The sequence below is a fragment of the Mastomys coucha genome, unplaced genomic scaffold, assembly GCF_008632895.1.
Source record: "Mastomys coucha isolate ucsf_1 unplaced genomic scaffold, UCSF_Mcou_1 pScaffold21, whole genome shotgun sequence".
In the NCBI taxonomy this organism is placed as follows: Eukaryota; Metazoa; Chordata; class Mammalia; order Rodentia; family Muridae; genus Mastomys; species Mastomys coucha.
The window spans coordinates 21,873,201-21,890,544 of NW_022196904.1; the positions used below are offsets into that span (position 1 = coordinate 21,873,201).

General features: G+C 44.7%; 1 protein-coding gene across 4 annotated transcripts in view; it reads right to left on the reverse strand.

The window, feature by feature from the left end:
- The window catches only part of Samd4b (sterile alpha motif domain containing 4B), a 43,247-nt gene that overhangs the window by 20,422 nt on the left and 5,481 nt on the right, over nucleotides 1–17,344 (reverse strand). For 3 of the 4 annotated variants that reach the window (XM_031385902.1, XM_031385903.1, XM_031385901.1), the window contains exon 2: nucleotides 1,754–2,155. In XM_031385902.1, coding sequence (XP_031241762.1) covers nucleotides 1,754–1,949 — 196 coding nt within the window. In that variant the 5' untranslated portion in view covers nucleotides 1,950–2,155. Of the gene's footprint in view, nucleotides 1–1,753; nucleotides 2,156–17,208; nucleotides 17,278–17,344 lie in introns of those variants that run through there. The other variant, XM_031385900.1, reaches the window with a different exon arrangement.

The following is a 17,344-nucleotide window of genomic DNA, read 5'->3' on the forward strand; positions in this document are numbered from 1 at the left end:
AAAAACAAACAAACAAAAAAAGGGACCTTGTCTCAAAAAACAAGCAACCCAAAACCAATAAAATGACAAAGCTCAGAGAAAATGTGTTCACTCATATTGCACAGACCATCTCATAACATATGAGATCAGGAAAGAAGACCCCACCTTTAACCTTCTATAGCAATTGTTTTTTCTTGGAAGTTCTGAAAGCAAATGCAAAAACCGAAAGTGCTCTAATAAATTAGCAGTGAAAGCACATGGCTGACATGATAAACAGATAAGGCTGGTGCTCAGGACATGGTAGTAGGGAATGTGATGTAGTTGTATAAAACACTGGCTTGTCCCAAAGGAACATCACCCCACCTCTGCAGTGTGGGCAGAGCTATTCATCGACAGACCTTCATCCTTGGGTACTAGAGCAGGGGAGCCTTTTTCTTTGGTAGGGAGGCTGGCAAGAGTGGAGGATGGCTGAGCTGTGAGCCTGCTGCAGCTGAGTTGTGCTCGACCTGCTTTGTGTCTGCCTTGCATCAGGCCTACGTGACTCCTAATACACATAACTATCTTCTGCTGTGTGTGATGCTTCTGCAGCTTTTACATCCAGTTCAGTAAGAAATAAGGGCCTGGGTGAGAGATAACAGAGGCCAAGCAGTTCTGTGGCTCCCCAAATTCCCAATCTTGGAAACCCATGCTGGAGCCCTCACCTGTAAAACAGGGATGATTAACTACCTTATAAGGTAGTTCTAAGGACTGTTAAGTATGACTGATAATAGAAACAATTGACAGTCACTGAGTACTTATTGCTTATCAGGCATTGTGGGAAGAACTCCACATGCATGAACTCAATGGCTCCTCATAAGCACCCTAAACATAGGTAGAATTATCATCTTTACTTTAAAGATGAGGGAACTGAAGCATAATTATGGCAACTAACAACTGTTACTATAGTGCAGGCAATGTGACTCAAGAGCCACCAAAGGACTTGACACAAGTTAAGGGGCATTTGGCTTGCAAAGGCTCCATGAAAACTGCTGTTATGAGGATAAAGATAGAAAGAACAGAGGTGACTCTGCAAGGAGTCCTGCAAGGAGTCCTGCAAGGAGTCCCTCGGTCCCCTTCTCAGCTAGCTTTTGGTTATTCCCAACTCTCCTGCTTCTCTGACCTCCACCTCCTACCTGTGTCACTGAGATCACCCAGCTGGCTGTGTCAAGGTCTAAAAGGCCCTTATGCTTTTAGCAATAGCCTTTGAGATAGTTCTCTGGACTGTCTGTTCTTAGACTCTAAGGACAGGTTCTAAGGATGTTTGGCTCACCTATCCCAATGTCAGCTTCAGGGGACAGTGTGCCTTCTACTGGGTACTTAAAGAACTGGCATAAAGGACTACATCTACATTAGAAACTCTCTTGAAGCGGTTTGTGGCCTGAGACCAATCTACTTTTAGAAGTGAAACTTCCAACCCTATGGGTTATGGAAGACTTCTGAGATCCTCTCCTAGCTTTGACTGACTCAGTTCATGATTTACTTGTCTGTTCTTTTCAGTAGCTAAAACAAGCTAGCCAACATCCTTCCTCTATGTGGGCAGTTTCTAGTTTATATTGCTTTCCTTCTGGGAGTCCCCATTCCACACCTGAGGACAGCTGACAACAACACAGCCCCAGGGGACCAGACAAGCACAGAACATGTATTTCTCAGCTCCAATGTTGGTTGGTCTCTGTGGCACCTGGCACCTGCTCTTGCTCTCCCTACTGTACTCCCATCTCTAGGGGCAGAGACTCACCAGCACTGTTGGCCTCTGACTCCAGCAGGTGGATATCATTGCAGTCCGCCAGTGAGTGCTCCAGGCAGAGCTGCAGAAAGCGGGCTTGGGTACGGGTGACCCGCTTCAGAAGTGACAGCAGGGCCACTGTCTGTTCACACTCATTCCAGCCCTTGAACCAGCTAGCGAGGATGCCCACTTGGTCTCGGAACATCATGGTGCCAGGCCTGGGGCCAGGGTTGGGGGACGGCGGTGGCAAGGGCCAGCGCCGTCACATGGTCTCGGCTCTGGGCTCCTGTTACCTCTCCCCTAAGGGCCAGGGCTTGAGGATGTCCCCTGGCGTGGTGGCAACGGGTGGTGGGGGGAGGAGGGAGCCTGCTTACATCAGGGGAGGTCTTGGTCCAGCCACACCTCTCCAGGCTCCTGGAAAAGAAAGCAAAGGGATCAGAGGGGGTGTAGGAATTGAAATTGTCATGGATAAATTACGGGATGGGGCCCTGTTCATGTTTTATGGAGTTTGTTCTAAGTTTCTGGGAAAAGTCAGCAGCAGATATTGAACCAACTCCTTTCCAACTGAGGACCCAGGGAATAGGTAGGACTGGCACCCCTTCAGGACCAGACCTTCAGACACTGAACCAGCTCCTCTCCAACTGTGGACTCAGGAAGCCGGTATGATTGGCACCTAAGACCAGATCCTCAGAGACCAAGGAAAAGAACTGCATCATGCAAAGACTGCACAGCACCAAAGGAGGTGGGTTCAAACCAAAGATTAAGTCAAAATGGTGTTCAGAAACAGGAAGGAAGAGATGATGTGTATCTGGGAAAAGATCTGAAGGAAGGAAGGCTTGGCTCAAGGTAACATGACAAAGCAGACATACAACCTGGAAGAGAATCCCTGACCTTGCTAGTTTCATGGTGCCTCCTCTTAGAGCTGGATAGTGATGGTACACTAGCAGAAAAGAACCTTAGGGCTCCTAACTACTTCAAACTAAAACCCACAATTCTGGCTTGAGAATGGAAGGTGGAGCAGTGACCCGAGTAGAGATCTCAGGTATGCAGACAGCAGATGTTGACAGCAGTTAACTATCTAGTCACAAACTAGCTGGTAAATATGAGCCCAGGACACGAACATGAACAGGCTTATTTAAAGACCATCACCATAAAGAGATCTCCTGCCCTTCAAGCCAGCTCTGCTGCTCTGGAAGAGGCTTGCCCGTGAGCTCAGACTCTCCCTCTCTGCTGTGAGGTAAAGCGCTCCCAGCCTTCCTCTTCAGTCCTCGAAGTCAGGTTCAGGCCTAAGACTCTGAGGTAGAAGTCCCTTTCACTTTTCAGGAGACTAGATTGTTATCAAAGAGCCAAAAGAGTGCCAACTTAAAGGGAATGGGGCAGGTTAAAAAGCAAAGACACAACCAAAAAAAAAAAAAAAAAAAAAAAAAAAAAGAAAAAAAAAAAGCCAGGCGGTGGTGGCGCACGCCTTTCATCCCAGCACTTGGGAGGCAGAGGCAGGCAGATTCCTGAGTTCAAGGCCCAACCTGGTCTACAGAGTGAGTTCCAGGACAGCCAGGGCTACACAGAGAAACCCTGTCTCCAAAAACAAAAACAAAACAAAACAAAACAAAAAACCAAAGACACCCAAACAAGAAAATGTCCAAATTTCTCTTAAGCAGGGACTACACAGAAGTACACAGAAGTTGTTTTCCTGATTGGCTTGTCTCTAGACTTTCCTCTGAGGCGCTGTCAATTGTCTGGAGCTTCAAGATAATCTTCCCAACATCTCCCCACCTGTCTCTCTTGAACCAGTGCCCTCTGTTCAGTTCCCCCACGGCTGCACAAGAACCAAGAGCTCCTACTGTGTATAGGACCTGTAGAGCCCAGGCTTTAGGGCATGACTCATATTACTCTGACCTTCTACAGCCTTGTTGTGGACAGCTCTGTGTGGCTGGGTTGCCTTGAAGGACCCCACTGGATCTCAAAAACAAAACAAAACAAAACCCAAAATACCAAACAAACCTAGTATCATAAAAGCAGTGGGGAAAAGGATGAGAGAAAGCAAACTTTGCTCTAAGATACACAGGTTTCCCACCAATCATTTTAAAGAAGAAATCTGAAAATCTGAAGTCACCCATGGTTTAAAGTCTCCAATGAGCCAGGTAGGCAGTGGTGGCACACACCTTTAATCCCAGTACTTGGGAGGCAGAGGCAGGTGGATTTCTGAGTTCGAGGCCAGCCTGGTCTACAGAGTGAGTTCCAGGACAGCCAAGGCTATACAGAGAAACCCTGTCTCGAAAAACCAAAAAAAAAAAATTAGGGCTGGTGAGATGGCTCATCGAGTCATCGAGGAAGAGCAAAGAGCACTGACTGCTCTTTGGAAAGTCATGAGTTCAAATCCCACCAACCACATGGTGGCTCACAACCACCTGTAATGAGATCTGACGCCCTCTTCTGGTGTGTCTGAGGACAGCTACAGTGTATTTACATGTAATAAATAAATAAATCTTAAAAAAAAAAAAGTCTCCAATGACTTCCAATTACACTTAAACAAAATCTAAATAAATCCAATTTTATCTTGGCCAAAAGTGTCCTGAATGATTCCTATGGTCTCCCCAACCTCATGACACATCAAATTCTTTCTTGTTTACTGGGCTCCCCTTCCCCTATAGGCTAGCTCCTAAGTTACTTGGTCTTAGCACAATATCACTTCCTCAGAAACAATATCCCTGGATGCTCTCCCATGATCACACAATTGTATTAGTGCTCTCATTTCTATATGAAATGATACCATATTCATATTATATTTTACATTCATTGTTCTCACCAAAATGTAAGTTACATAGCCAATTTGAGCCTAACAGTACCTTACTCGTTTAAAAAATTATTACATTTTATTTATTTTGTGTGTGAATGCCTGTATATGCATATCCCAGAAAGCACATGTGGACGTCAGAGGACAATTTTGAAAGCTGGTTCTCCCTTTCAGTCATGTGGGTCCCAGAGAATTGAGGGTTGGTGACAAGTGTCTTGATCCACTGAGTTATCTTGCTGGTCCAGAATATACTTTGAAAATTAAATAAGCTAGCTATGGGAACACATACTTTTAATTTCAGCACTCAGAAGCAGAAACAGGTGGATCTCTGTGATTCTGAACCTTTGAAAGACTTGTGGATCTTTGTGTATCTGAAGCCAGACTGGTTTATATAGCAAGTTCTAGGCCATCCAAGACTACATAGTGAGGATCTGTCTTAGAGCAAAACAAACAAATCCAAAACAATGTATGGGGTAGAGGACAAGACAGGGTCTTTACAAAAGCCTGCCTTGTTATGTTCTGCTTGATTTTTTTAACTATCTGTGTGTGCACACTTGTCCTATTTGTTTGAGTGTGAACACACGTGCAACCTACACGCATATGCAGGTATCCCAGGTGGCCAAAGGCTTCAGATACCCTAAAGCTATCTGATGTTAGTGCTGGGAACAGAACTTAGATCCCCTAAATGTGTAGTATGCACTCTTAACCACTCCAACCGGGACAAAGAGCCTTGTTATGTGGCCCCAGGACAGCCTGAAGTTAACAATATTCCTTGTCTTAAACTCCTAAATGCTGAGATTACAGTTGTGCATCACCATACTTGGTTCAATGGTAATATCCATCAATGGGACATAACTAACAAACTGAGACAGATGCTAGCTAATAAGCAAGGAAGAGCAAAAGTGTATTTAGTGAAGAGGGACAGCATGAGATTCACCAGTAGTGGCTGTCAGTAATCTTATCCTCCAGGAGGCTAATGCAGGACAATTGCTATGAGTTCCAGGTCAACTAAGATACAAAGTAAGGGGGGTTGGTAAGATGGCTCAGTGGGTAAGAGCACCAATCCTCCAGCAGCACTGCTCTTCCAAAGGTCCCGAGTTCAAATCCTAGCAACCACAGAATGGATGGTCACAACCATCCATAGTGAGATCTGACACCCTCTTCTGGTACGTTTGAAAACAGCTACAGTGTACTTATTTATAATAATACATAAATCTTAAGGCCTTAGTGAGCGGGCCAACCAGAGTGTGCAGGATTGACCGGAGTGAGCAGAGGTCTTAAAAGTTGATTCCCAATAACCAGATAAAGGCTCACAACTATCTGTATAGCTACAGTGTGTACTCATGTACATAAAATAAATAAATCTTTTAAAAGAGATACAAAGTGAGATCTTGTAAGAGAAAACTGTATAAAACCATGTATAACACACCACTAGTATTTCATGTGTGGAAGAATGAACTCCAGGCTGTTGAGATGGGTTACTCTGGGGAGATAGGGGAATTACTAATACTCTAAAATGTATACCACTTCACTAGATATAAGTAAACACACACTCTCACTTAAAAAAAGAATTTCAGCATTTGGGAGGCAGAGGCAGGTGCTGTCCCTCTGAGTTCAAGACCAATCTGGTCTTACAGAGTGAGTTCCAGGACAGCCAGAGCTACACAGAGAACATCTGTCTTGAAAAACCAAAACCAACCAAAACAAGAACAGAATTGAGGCTGCTTTTTACTTATTTACAGTGAGAGAGCACTGTTCTGCCCTAGAAGAGGGTGGATGAGTAGTAGCTCTGTGCCTGGAAGCAGCACTTGTCCTCCCTGCTCCAGCATTTTGTGGCTTCAGGTCCCAGGAGGCAGGAGCTGCTTCAACATAAGACTTCTATATAATGGGGCTGTCCAAGGATGAAGCAGGCCACCATGTGAGGAGGTAAGAAGTCCCTTAAGCAGAGGCTTGGTGGACACCCCTTGGGAGTGGGAGTGATTCCTCCATTGGGTGATAGCTCATGCGATATCAGACCTATTACTATTTCAGAGCAACATTTATGATGGGAGGTTTGATATGCCAAAAGCATGTACAGCAAAAGGTGACCAAGTTATCAGGCAAAAAAGGATGCATATTTCCACCCATTCATTCTTTTACTACGTTGTTACTTTTCCTAAGCAACAATACTATATCACCAATAAGCTGCTGACTAAACATCAATCTAGCTTCTTCTATCAAGGCTCTGGGACAGCATGAGGTCTCAAATGTGGTGCTCACCAGGCTAGGCTTTCAACAGAGTTGGCCACTGGGGACTACGCTGAGTTGCACAGTACACGGCCTGTTTAAAGGCGGAGTATACTACTCCACTCTAATCAACTGTTGCCATGTGGGAACAGATTTGTATTAATTCTTCAGATTTTTTTTTTTTAACTAGAAGAGAAAATCTGTCTTTGAAAAAAAATTCCCTATTTTTAAATGTTGGAAACTAACTCACATTAAAACAGCAACTGTGAACTACAACACAGAACAACAAAACTCCAAAACATTGTGGCTGTGGTCCTTGAAACAAACTGGAAATAGGCCAGAAGCCAACTAACAATTCCTCCCCAGGCCCTCTGTGGTCTGTATCTTCAAGCCACCCAGATGTTCAAGGGACATAACTGGTAAGGAGGACACAGGTGGAGCAGGTTCTAATGGTCTGCAGTGGAACTGGGGTTTCCACAAATCAATTCATAAAACCAAACCATCCCTTAGTTAAACCCGAAGACCTGAACCAACATGATAGAAACAACTCCAAGGTGTCTTTCTGACCTCCACATACCCATACACCATGACACATGTGCTCGCTCTCTCTCCCTCCTCTTCCCCCCTCTCTCTCTCACACACACACACACACACACACACACACACACACACACACACACACATACACAGAGTAAAATGTAATTCAAAAAATTTTTGTTTTAAAAGATCTCCATGAATTAATTGAGACTAGTCTGATCTATGCACCAAGTTCTAGGTTACCCAAAGGTACTTAGTAAAGACTCTATTTCAAAAGTAAATAAGCCATCCCTAATGGAACTGGAGAAATGGCTCCGTGGTTAAGAGCGCTTGCTGCTCTTGTAGAGGACCTAGGTTTGGTTCCTATCACCCATATGGCAGCTCATAACCATCTGTAGCTCTAGTTCTAGGAAATCCAATGCCCTCTCTGGTTCTTGGCAAATACTTGTGCATGTACTACACATACATATATGCAGGCAAAACACCCTCACACATAAATCTTTAAAATAAAGAAGAAAAAAAAATGACACAAAGACTTCCGTGAGTTTATAGCCAACTTGGGCTACCCAGCAAGTTTGAAGTCAGTCAGGGCTATATAGCAAGATTCTATCTCAAAAACAACCTAAAAGTAGTGATGTAGTGATCTTAGGCTAGGGAGATAGTTCAGGGCATAAAATATGCAAGCTGGAGGATTTGAGTTTAGATTGCTACAATCTAGATAAAGTAAGATGTCTGCAGTGCTTCTAGATCAGGGTAAGAGGTGGGGACAGGAGAATCCCCAGAAGCTCACAGGGCAGCTATATCAAGTGGTGAATAAGAGGCAACCTTACCCAAACAATGTATCGGGCAAGGACCAATACCCAAAGTTGTACTCAGATCTCATAATTCCTACCATGGGTCACACATACTTGCGGCTACTCACATAAATGTATATTCACACACTCACAGAGAGGAAGGGAGGGAGGGGGAAAGGGGGAGACAGAGAGATTGACACCTTGAGATGGAGAACATAAGAAAGAAAAAAAATGATCAGCACAGAAGGATGCTGAATACTGGATGTAGATGATAATGGCTGGGCAGTGGTGGTGCACGCTTTTAATCCCAGCATTTGGGAGGCAGAGGCAGGAGGATTTCTGAGTTCGAGGACAGTCTGGTTTACAGATTGAGTTCCAGGATAGCCAGTGCTATACAGAGAAAAACCAAAAAAAACAAAAAAAAAAGAATGGATGGCCCCTTTCCACTGAAGTCCAAAGGCCCTTGGGCCCTGTGTCCCTGAATCCCACCTATTGTTTGAAATGAGACAGTACCTGAACAAGGCATTTGCACCAACTGTCCTATGGCACTTCATGGATGTACCATCTTACTATGATGGGTTTATCTGTCAAATAGTCATTTTATCTTCTGGTTCTAACGATGAATTCCCTTTTAAAAATGAACCTCCTTCTTGGCTGAAGAAGTGTTCATGGGATAAAGCATGAAACAAGGAGAGTTTTCTTGGAACTTTCAAGTAGTTTTAGGTTTTTAGTTATTACTTCTGTTACCTTGTGTGCTTTTGAATGTAGTCAACATAAATGGAGTATCCTCAAAGAGTTGAAGGAAGGAGATGACCCAAGGACCACAGAGCCTGAAGTTTCTTTACTAGACTTTTCAGTTCAACCGGTCAATAAATATACTGCTTAGCCTGTTTGAACTGGACTTTTTACTAATTAAAACTTACAACAACCTTGGCTACTTAAATATAAAACTACATTCACCACTGCTTTGGTCTCTCTGTCCTCACAAGGCCAAACCTGAATCTTCTTGCTTGTGAAGAAAGCCAGGAGAGTAAGCAACACTGCTGTCATCTGGCCAGATTTAGAATGTATAACTTTCTTGGGAAGTACCTACAACCCCAGAGGTGAAAAATGGAACTAAACAAACAGCTGAGAGGTACCAGAGAAATTTTTCCCCAGGCTTCTTCCCTGGCCTCCAAAAGTGAGAAAGGGTCCATGGACAGGACAAGTACTCAGTTAGCACTCACCCGCCTCACCCTGGTTTCACTGTGTAGCCCTAACTATCTTGGAATTCACTCTGTAGACCAGGCTGGGCTCAAATTCGTTCTCCTTAGTGCTGAAATTAAAGGTGTGCACCAGCACTGTCCAGCTCAGTCAGCTCTCTTCATTTAGAAACAGAACTGGGTAGGTCAGGTGACCTGGCTCAAATCCCAGCTCTCCCACTAACACTACTATGGCTTTTGGTGAGAAGACTGAGATGAAACAATGTATAGGAAGAAAACTAGACAGAAGCCCTCTTCTCCTGCATCATACACTGTCCCTCATAGGCCCTGATAACAGGCCCTTCACAGGGGAGTTCACCTAGAGCCCAGACATCTATCTTTACAGTTTGTTTGAGACAGGTTCTCTCTACAGAGCCCAGGCTGGCCTTGAACTTGAGATCTGCCTCCTTTAACCTCTCAAGTGCTTGGGATCTATTTTAAAAATATATGTAAGGCTTAAGGGAGGGGGCTATAACAGTGACAGTGTACTTGCCTATAAAATGTGAAAGTCTGGGATTTAATCCCTATCAATACACACATTCATAACACATAAAGGTCACATACATTTATAAGACATGATTAGTCTCCTTTTATAGATGGGAAAAATGAATTAGACAAGGGAAGTCACTACTCATGACTGTGTAGGATCTGCAAGGCCCAGGTACTGTGCTTTCAGACCTCTTGCTCTTAATAAAATGCTGAAACTTCCTAGAAGTCCCTACTGGTGCCCAGAAATCAGTATGGAGTATCTTTTTACACCAGATCTCTGGTACTACCAGTCTCCCTATCCATTCCTAGCTCTTTTATAGTGTCTGACTGAGGCCTTTGAGGACCACACATTTTATAAACAAAGGAATAGGTTACTTATCGAACACATAAAAAAGTATACCACCACCTCACTCAAAAGAGCCTTTTCTATTAATGAACTGTCCCTGGGGAAACAAAGAGAAGCCAAGCAGGGCCACTGGAAGCTAAGTGGGGAAGCTAACATGGCGACCCTGGGAAACCCTGGAGTAAAAAGAAAGTTGCATTCCTCTTCCTATACCAAAATCTCTTGATTGTTTGCCTCTCACAGAATGTTCCCTACTCCCTTGTTCTCCTATAAAGCTGTCACCTTTGTAGGTATCTCAGACTCTCTTGTCATCAGTTTCTCTCCTCTCCTGAAGATACAGTCTTTTTTCCTGGAGCCAAGGTCTTGCTATGTAGTTAAGCTGGCTTAGAACTGGAGATCTTCTTGCCTCCTGAGTGCTGGGATGACAGGCACATGCCCTACAATCACATTTTTTTTTTTTTTGGTGGTGGTGGTGGTGGTTGGGAGGGGTGGAATGGATTAGGTCCTGCTATGTGGCCCTGGCTAGCCTGGAACTCATGTAGGCCAATACAGCCCCTTAACTCAATATGATGAACTTCCTTCCTCTGCCTCCCAAGCTCGGAAATGCTGGGATTTTGGGCATGAACAACTACATCCTCCTGGGGTTTTTTGTTTTATTTTAAAGAGAAAAAAAGAGGGCTGGAGAGATGGCTCAGTGGTTAAGAACACTGGCTGCTCTTCCAGAGGTCCTGAATGCAATTCCCAGCAATTACATGGTGGCTCACAACCTTCTATAAAGTGATCCGATGCCCTTTTCTAGCATGCAGGTGTACATGCAGATAAAGCCCTCATACACTTAAAATAAACAAACAGATATATCTTTAAAGAGAAAAGGCTAGTTCATCAAGCATACAAGGGCACAGCAGATATGGCTGTAACAGAAGAACTGTCTGCCTGATTCTAGTTTTTTAAAAGACTTCGTTTATTTTCATTGTAAGTGTTTTGCCTCTATGTTTGTGTCCAATACCTGAAGAGGCTAGAGGAGGTGTCAGATTCTCTGGGATCAGAATTAGAGATGATAGTGATCTGTCATGTAGGTACTGGGAACTGAACCCAGTACCTCTGGAAGAACAGCCAGTGATCTTAACTGCTGAGCCATTTCTCCAATCCCTAATTCTTTTTTCTTAGTGGCAGCTACACAAGTCCTTATCTGTGTCAGGAAAATGGCTCAACTGGTTAAATAACACAGTACAGAGCCCAACAACCTGAGTTTAATCCTTGAAACCCACATAGTGGAAAGAACTAATTCCCATAAGTTGTCCTCTGACTTCCACATGTGTGTATTATTATTTGTATGCCCAGATATGTTTATAATCACAAATAAATGTTCCCAATCCTCCTCATCAGCCCTCAGATCAGACCTTTCCCAAACAGAGGATCTGCTATCTTTATAGGTGGAGTTTCTTCAAGAGCTGCAGCTCTTCCCATTCTCACATTGCCTAGACTGTAAGAGGCATGAGGGAAAGGAAGGTTATGGTAATATGACACACTGCTATATCATGGCATCTGGCAAAGAGCAGATTCTCAAGAAACAGCTATGATAACATTTCCCCACTGTGCAGCAGTCCTTCCCCTGCATGCAGCAATGCTAGGTTTAAAATGTCTCACTTCCTGGTCTTCCCACAACTGGTGTCACTCATCTTTCTTGCTTATCAGGCTTAGTTGTCACCTCTTCAACAAGGCCATTTCTGGCCACTCTTGTCTATAGTAACCACCTTTTACACCCATCCATTTCCTTCATACCACATATCACACTCATACTTCATTTCAAAATGTTGTTATTTTATGTGTATGTGAATATGCATGTGTCATAGTATACATGTGGAGGTCAGAAGACAACTTGTGGTGTCAGCATTCTCCTTCCACCTTTAAATGGGTTCTGGGAGTCAAACCTGGTCCTGAGGCTTACACAGCAATTGCCTTTACATGATGAACCACCTCACTAGGGTTTACATTTCTTTTAATGCAGTATTTCTTCTCCCCCATCAGAATGTAAACTTCATGAGTTCAGGCCTTTCACTATTTTATCCTCAGCTATATCTCCAATACCCAAAATAGCTCCCTCCATGAATTACTTAATGAACACTTGTAGGTAGAGACATTTAAGACTTGCATAGTTCTAGTTCACTGGTTAGTGGTGGTACACACCTTTAGTCCCAGCGTTTGGGAGGCATAGCCAGGTGGATCTTTTGTGAGTTCAAGGCCAGCCTGGTCTACACAGTGAGTTCCAGGATAGCCAGGGCTACACAAGAGAGACCCTGTCTTGAAAACAAAACAAAAGAAAAAAATCTTGCACAGTTCATATACTGCTGTTTTATGACCTGTCTTCACCACGATCTGACAAATTTGCACTTAAACAAACAAAACCTCTCCAAAGTTCGAGGCCCTAGAAATTCAAAGGACTGAATCCCAGGACTACTGTATTCTATGTTCTAAGGCCAGCAAGCCAGGCCACTTACGTCCTTCCTGCCTCTCCTAGTGAGATCTTGAAACAATGTCAGTAGGATCATACTCTACTGAGAGTAGGGAATTACTGGGGATGGGGACAGAGAAAAGGGGGTCAGAAGTACTCATAAAGTTCATGGGACAGAATCACAATCCCATTTGGTTCAGCGAGTAAGAGACCAAGTTGTAGAGCACAGAACTCCAAATATATCCAAGGATCTTCGACCACCAACTGACTCTTAAAAGTTTTTTCTTCTTCCCACTGTGGCTACTAAAGAGGTAGAGTTTAAAACCGGGGTTGCTGAAGGCAGTACCTGTCACCACAAGCAGAAACCTGTTAAGAAAGAAGCTACTAACTCAATGGAGAAATGTGAAGGTTGGGACTATTATCTGAGCCTTTGGATGCAGAATCCCATAAGCAGTCTGGATTTTTCAGTAACATGAGCCAATTAACCCTCACCTAATTCCCCTGCACACCTCCCTCCCATCCCTACTGGAGCTTTAAAAAGGCACAGAATAGTTTTAAAATCTCCTTTTTAAACTACTAGGTGCCAAGACTCTACTACCTTTTAGGGCTTGGGCTAACATTAACTATTTTCTGCTCACAGCACTCAGTGTGTACAAGGCATTTGTTTTAAGTACTTTACATGCATTAACTTAGTCCAAGAAGTAAGATATCATTATCACCTTCATTTTTTTCAGCTGTGGAAATGAAGGGTCACACCCAACCCCTATCTGAACAGAAAATCCAACTATCTAACCCAAGGCACTATCATTTTGGAACACACAGGGCTCACAGACCATCTATTAGTCTCACCTATCCTTCACCTCATCATATGTAAAATGAAGATAGTCGCAGTTTATCTACCTCAGGCTCCTGTGAATATGAGATTACACAGATAAAGCATTTAAACAGTACCTAGCAAACAGTAAACAGCAATCCCTGTTACAGCTGTGGGTCACTCCAGTACAGCTGTGAAATATCATGCAAATGAAAAAGTACTTCCTTCCTTTAACTCTACTCATAGAAGATACTACGGGTGAGAGATGAAGAAGCTGTCTTGAGGCTTTGCATGTAGCTAAGTCATTAACCACTTCTTTTGTGCCCCAAGCCCTGAGTTCAGTTTTCAGCACCATAAAACAAAAACATAGTGTTTAAAGTGTGTCATCTGCCTAGGAGCCCCTCATTGTGGTCCTGATTCCCATGGAACACTACCTCACCTAAATACCACCTATTCCATGAAGCTTTTCAAACAGTTCAATCTCCTCAGCAGATAATCCATACTTCATGACCTTTTTGGTACACCTGCCCAAGCTCTCTACTGACTCCCTAAAGTCAGTATTTATCTTGAGGTCTCTATTTCCTCTTCTTGGCCCTAGAGAGAAATGGATTCTCTTGGAAAGAGCTGAGAGTACTATAGACATCTGACACTTAGAAAGACTGAGACACTAACCCGATGAGGTGAGGTAGGACACCAGAACAGAATATAGAATAGTTCAGAATCAGTGCCAAGAAAAGTTTCATGAGTAGAAGCAGTGGGGCAAGAGTACAGGCAAGGAGAGAGTGATGAGAGGGAGGAAGGGGTGGGAAAGTGTGCCAGGCATGAATGGGGAGTGGGGTCTGAGAAAGCTGGAGCTACCCACTCTCTAATAGTGCCCACTCATCCCTGGGGAACACCTGGCACATTCAGATACATCCTGTGCTTCTCGCTTCCTGTCTGGTGAGGGTACGTGGGAAAGTGCTTATAAAACTACAAACAGGAAAGTGAATGGTGCTCTATGAAGTACACTGAGGACCCTTGGCATTTGAGACACAGAATGGAAGACCTGAAGATGGCCACATGGGGAGAGAAATGAGATGAAAGGGACATGTATGTTCATGGAGGCAGCAATTTAAAGCAAAAGCAGCAAAGGCTCTGTAATGGACTAGAGGGGTAGAAGGAGAAAGTACTGAGGAAGAACTGAAAAGGAACCATTCAAAGGCAGAATCTCAAGTAATTACTCAGAGGGTGGGGTAACCTCGTAGAGAAGCCAAGATCCTTCCAAAGTAGGTAACAAGTCTTTCTGGAGGATGGGTACTTCACACAGTGGATTCTTGGGAATAGGAGGGTCTGCGGCAGGTTTAGAGGCACATTTTAGGGCTCTTTCAGGAAGACTTTATATTCATAGAGAGAGATCCTCTTAGAAGCAGTGGTTCTCAAACTTGAGCGCATACATCATAATCACCAGGAGCATTTGTTAAAAACTCAGATTGTTGGGCTCTGCTTTGAGGTTTTTGATTCAGTAAGTCTGAGTAAGACCCAAGAATTGGCATTTTCTAACCAATGCTGCTGCAGGTCTAACTAACCATACTTTGAGAGCCACTGACAGAGGGAAAGGGAGTTCTTTAGTAATGGGTCTTCAAAAATGAAAGGGAAGAAAGTGAAGTGAGCCCTCAAAAAGTGTCTAAGTGGGTGTTAAGGTCTTTCCATTTCTGAGAGGAGAGACCTATGGGAGTCATGTCTAAGAATAAATGAAGGAAGGAAGGAAGGAAGGAAAGAAAGAAAGAAGGAAGAAAGGAAGACAGGGAAGCCAGTCAGTTGGTCTACTGAGAGAAGAGTCTTCAAGCACTGGGATTCCAGAACTAGAGGAAGTTTGGGAGTCTGAAGGATGCTGGGGCCCCTGCAGAAATAGTGGGGGAAGTAAGCTTTATATCCAGAAGGGTTTATAATTTCAAAGGAATAAGAATAGAGGGATAAGAGAAAGTAAGAAGAGATTTATCCTAACTGGGATTCATCTGACAGATTCCTGAAATAAGATTGGGGATGTCAGAGGAGAAAACTGAGGGAGGGTTTCCAGAAAGTGCTAGAGATCACTGACAAGGGGCTTGGGGAAAAAAAATCAAGACTGTCTTAGGAAGTGGTCTTCTGAGAAAGGTCCTGACAGAGGGATTTTTAAATACAGGATAGGGTAGGGGTTTGGGGGGGGCGGTTATGAGAAACCTCAAGTTAAAAAAAAAAAAAAACAAAAAAAAACCTCAAGCTTACAGGGCTGGGGGAAGACTCCTAGTGAAGCCCTGAAAGCATCGAAGTAGGTTTTTCACAAAGAATTCTGGGTGTTCAGCTATGCTGAAGGAAAATTAGGTAGGTGTGTAAGGCTTTCTAAAGATGGTTCTAGAGAATTGGAGGTAGGGGGGAGTCTGAGGAAGAGATAGCTAGAAAAGTCTTTTAGTAAGAAAGTCTGAGAAATAATAAGGTCCGAGGAATGTCAGGATCTCTAAAAAGTATTTTAAAGGCCATTTCAGGGTTACCGAGTTCTTTGATGCAAGGGGGTCCTGAAAGCTGTAGCTTAGAGGGGTGTTTCAGGATTGTAAGGAAGAGCGTTGGAAAGTTTACCTCAGGCTAGAAAGGGAGTTTCAAATGTTCAGGTTATTCAAGAAAAGTTCTAGAGGAGCGGAGGCTATGGGGAAACTTTTTGGAGTATGTACACTATTTTTAAAACATGTGGTGTGTGTTACTGGAAAGGATTTGGGCTATAGAAGAGAGGATTTGGAAGAGGTTTTGGGAATATGAGAGGAACTCTGGAGACTTTCAGGATTAGTAGGTGTAGGGGCTCAGGAGAAAAGGATTGGGGTACATGAGATCACCTCTAGAGCATTCATTCCAAGGTAACATGAAGTCTCTGGGACAGATTTTGGAAATCTATAGAAGGGTCTAAGAAATATGAGAAGAGGACAGGGTGCATACAGGAGGTAGAAGCAAAGAGAGGAGCGGGTCCTCTAGGTGAGCTTTGGTATCTAAGAGCACTGTGTGAGTATCTGAAAATTTGTTCTGGGATATGCAAACTCTTCAAGGATGATGTAGTGTTCACCAGGGACATTCTGAAGAATTTGGGGATAAGAGTGAAAATCTCTTAAGATTTTTGGAATGGGGAGAGGTAGGAGGGTAAATTCTTGGGGTATCTGAAGAATTCTGAAGGAGATGGCTTGAGTATGTGATGCAGATGGGGTGGGGGGTTAGACGCAGAGAGAGTATCTGGGAGCGGTTTAGGGGCTTTAAGGTTGTTTCTGGGGGAGATGCCTGAAATATATGTGCTCTGGAGACAGAAAGCGAGTAGCCCCCAAGGAATGTGTTACGATCCAGGAGGAAGATGTGAGGAGAGAACCAAGGACCAAAGGGCGGGGATCCATGGGGAACGTCCCCAGAGAAGGCAGTTGAAAGCTGAGGGTGGTCTCCGGGGAGGCCGCTGGAGTCGTGCGGGAGGACCAGGCAGATACGTGCCGGGTCAAGGCAGAGGTCCCCGGGCCCGGCCCCTCGGCTATCCCCAGGGCGTGACGGTTTGGGAGGGAAACTGAGGAAGGGGCCCGGGTGGGGAGAAGCGGACTGAGTGCGGGACCCTACGGGGTCCTCCAGGATCCTCCGGCCTCCCGAGGCCCGAGTCCACCGCCCGCCGCAGCCGCGGCGCGGGGTCCCCCGAGGGGGCGGGGCCGGCCGCGCGGCCTGGGTCGCCCTGAGCGGAGCGCCGCGCGCCTCGACCGCCGCCGCCCCGCGCCCGCCGGCCCGGCCTTGCCCGAGACTCACCGCCTGGGCCTCCGCCGCCGCCGCCGCCGCCACCCGCGCCTCCTCAGGCAGCCGCCGCCACCCGCGCCGCTGCCGCCGCCGCCGCCGCCGCCGTCGCCCCCTCTCTGGCCCGAGAGCTCCCCTCCCTCCTCCCGCA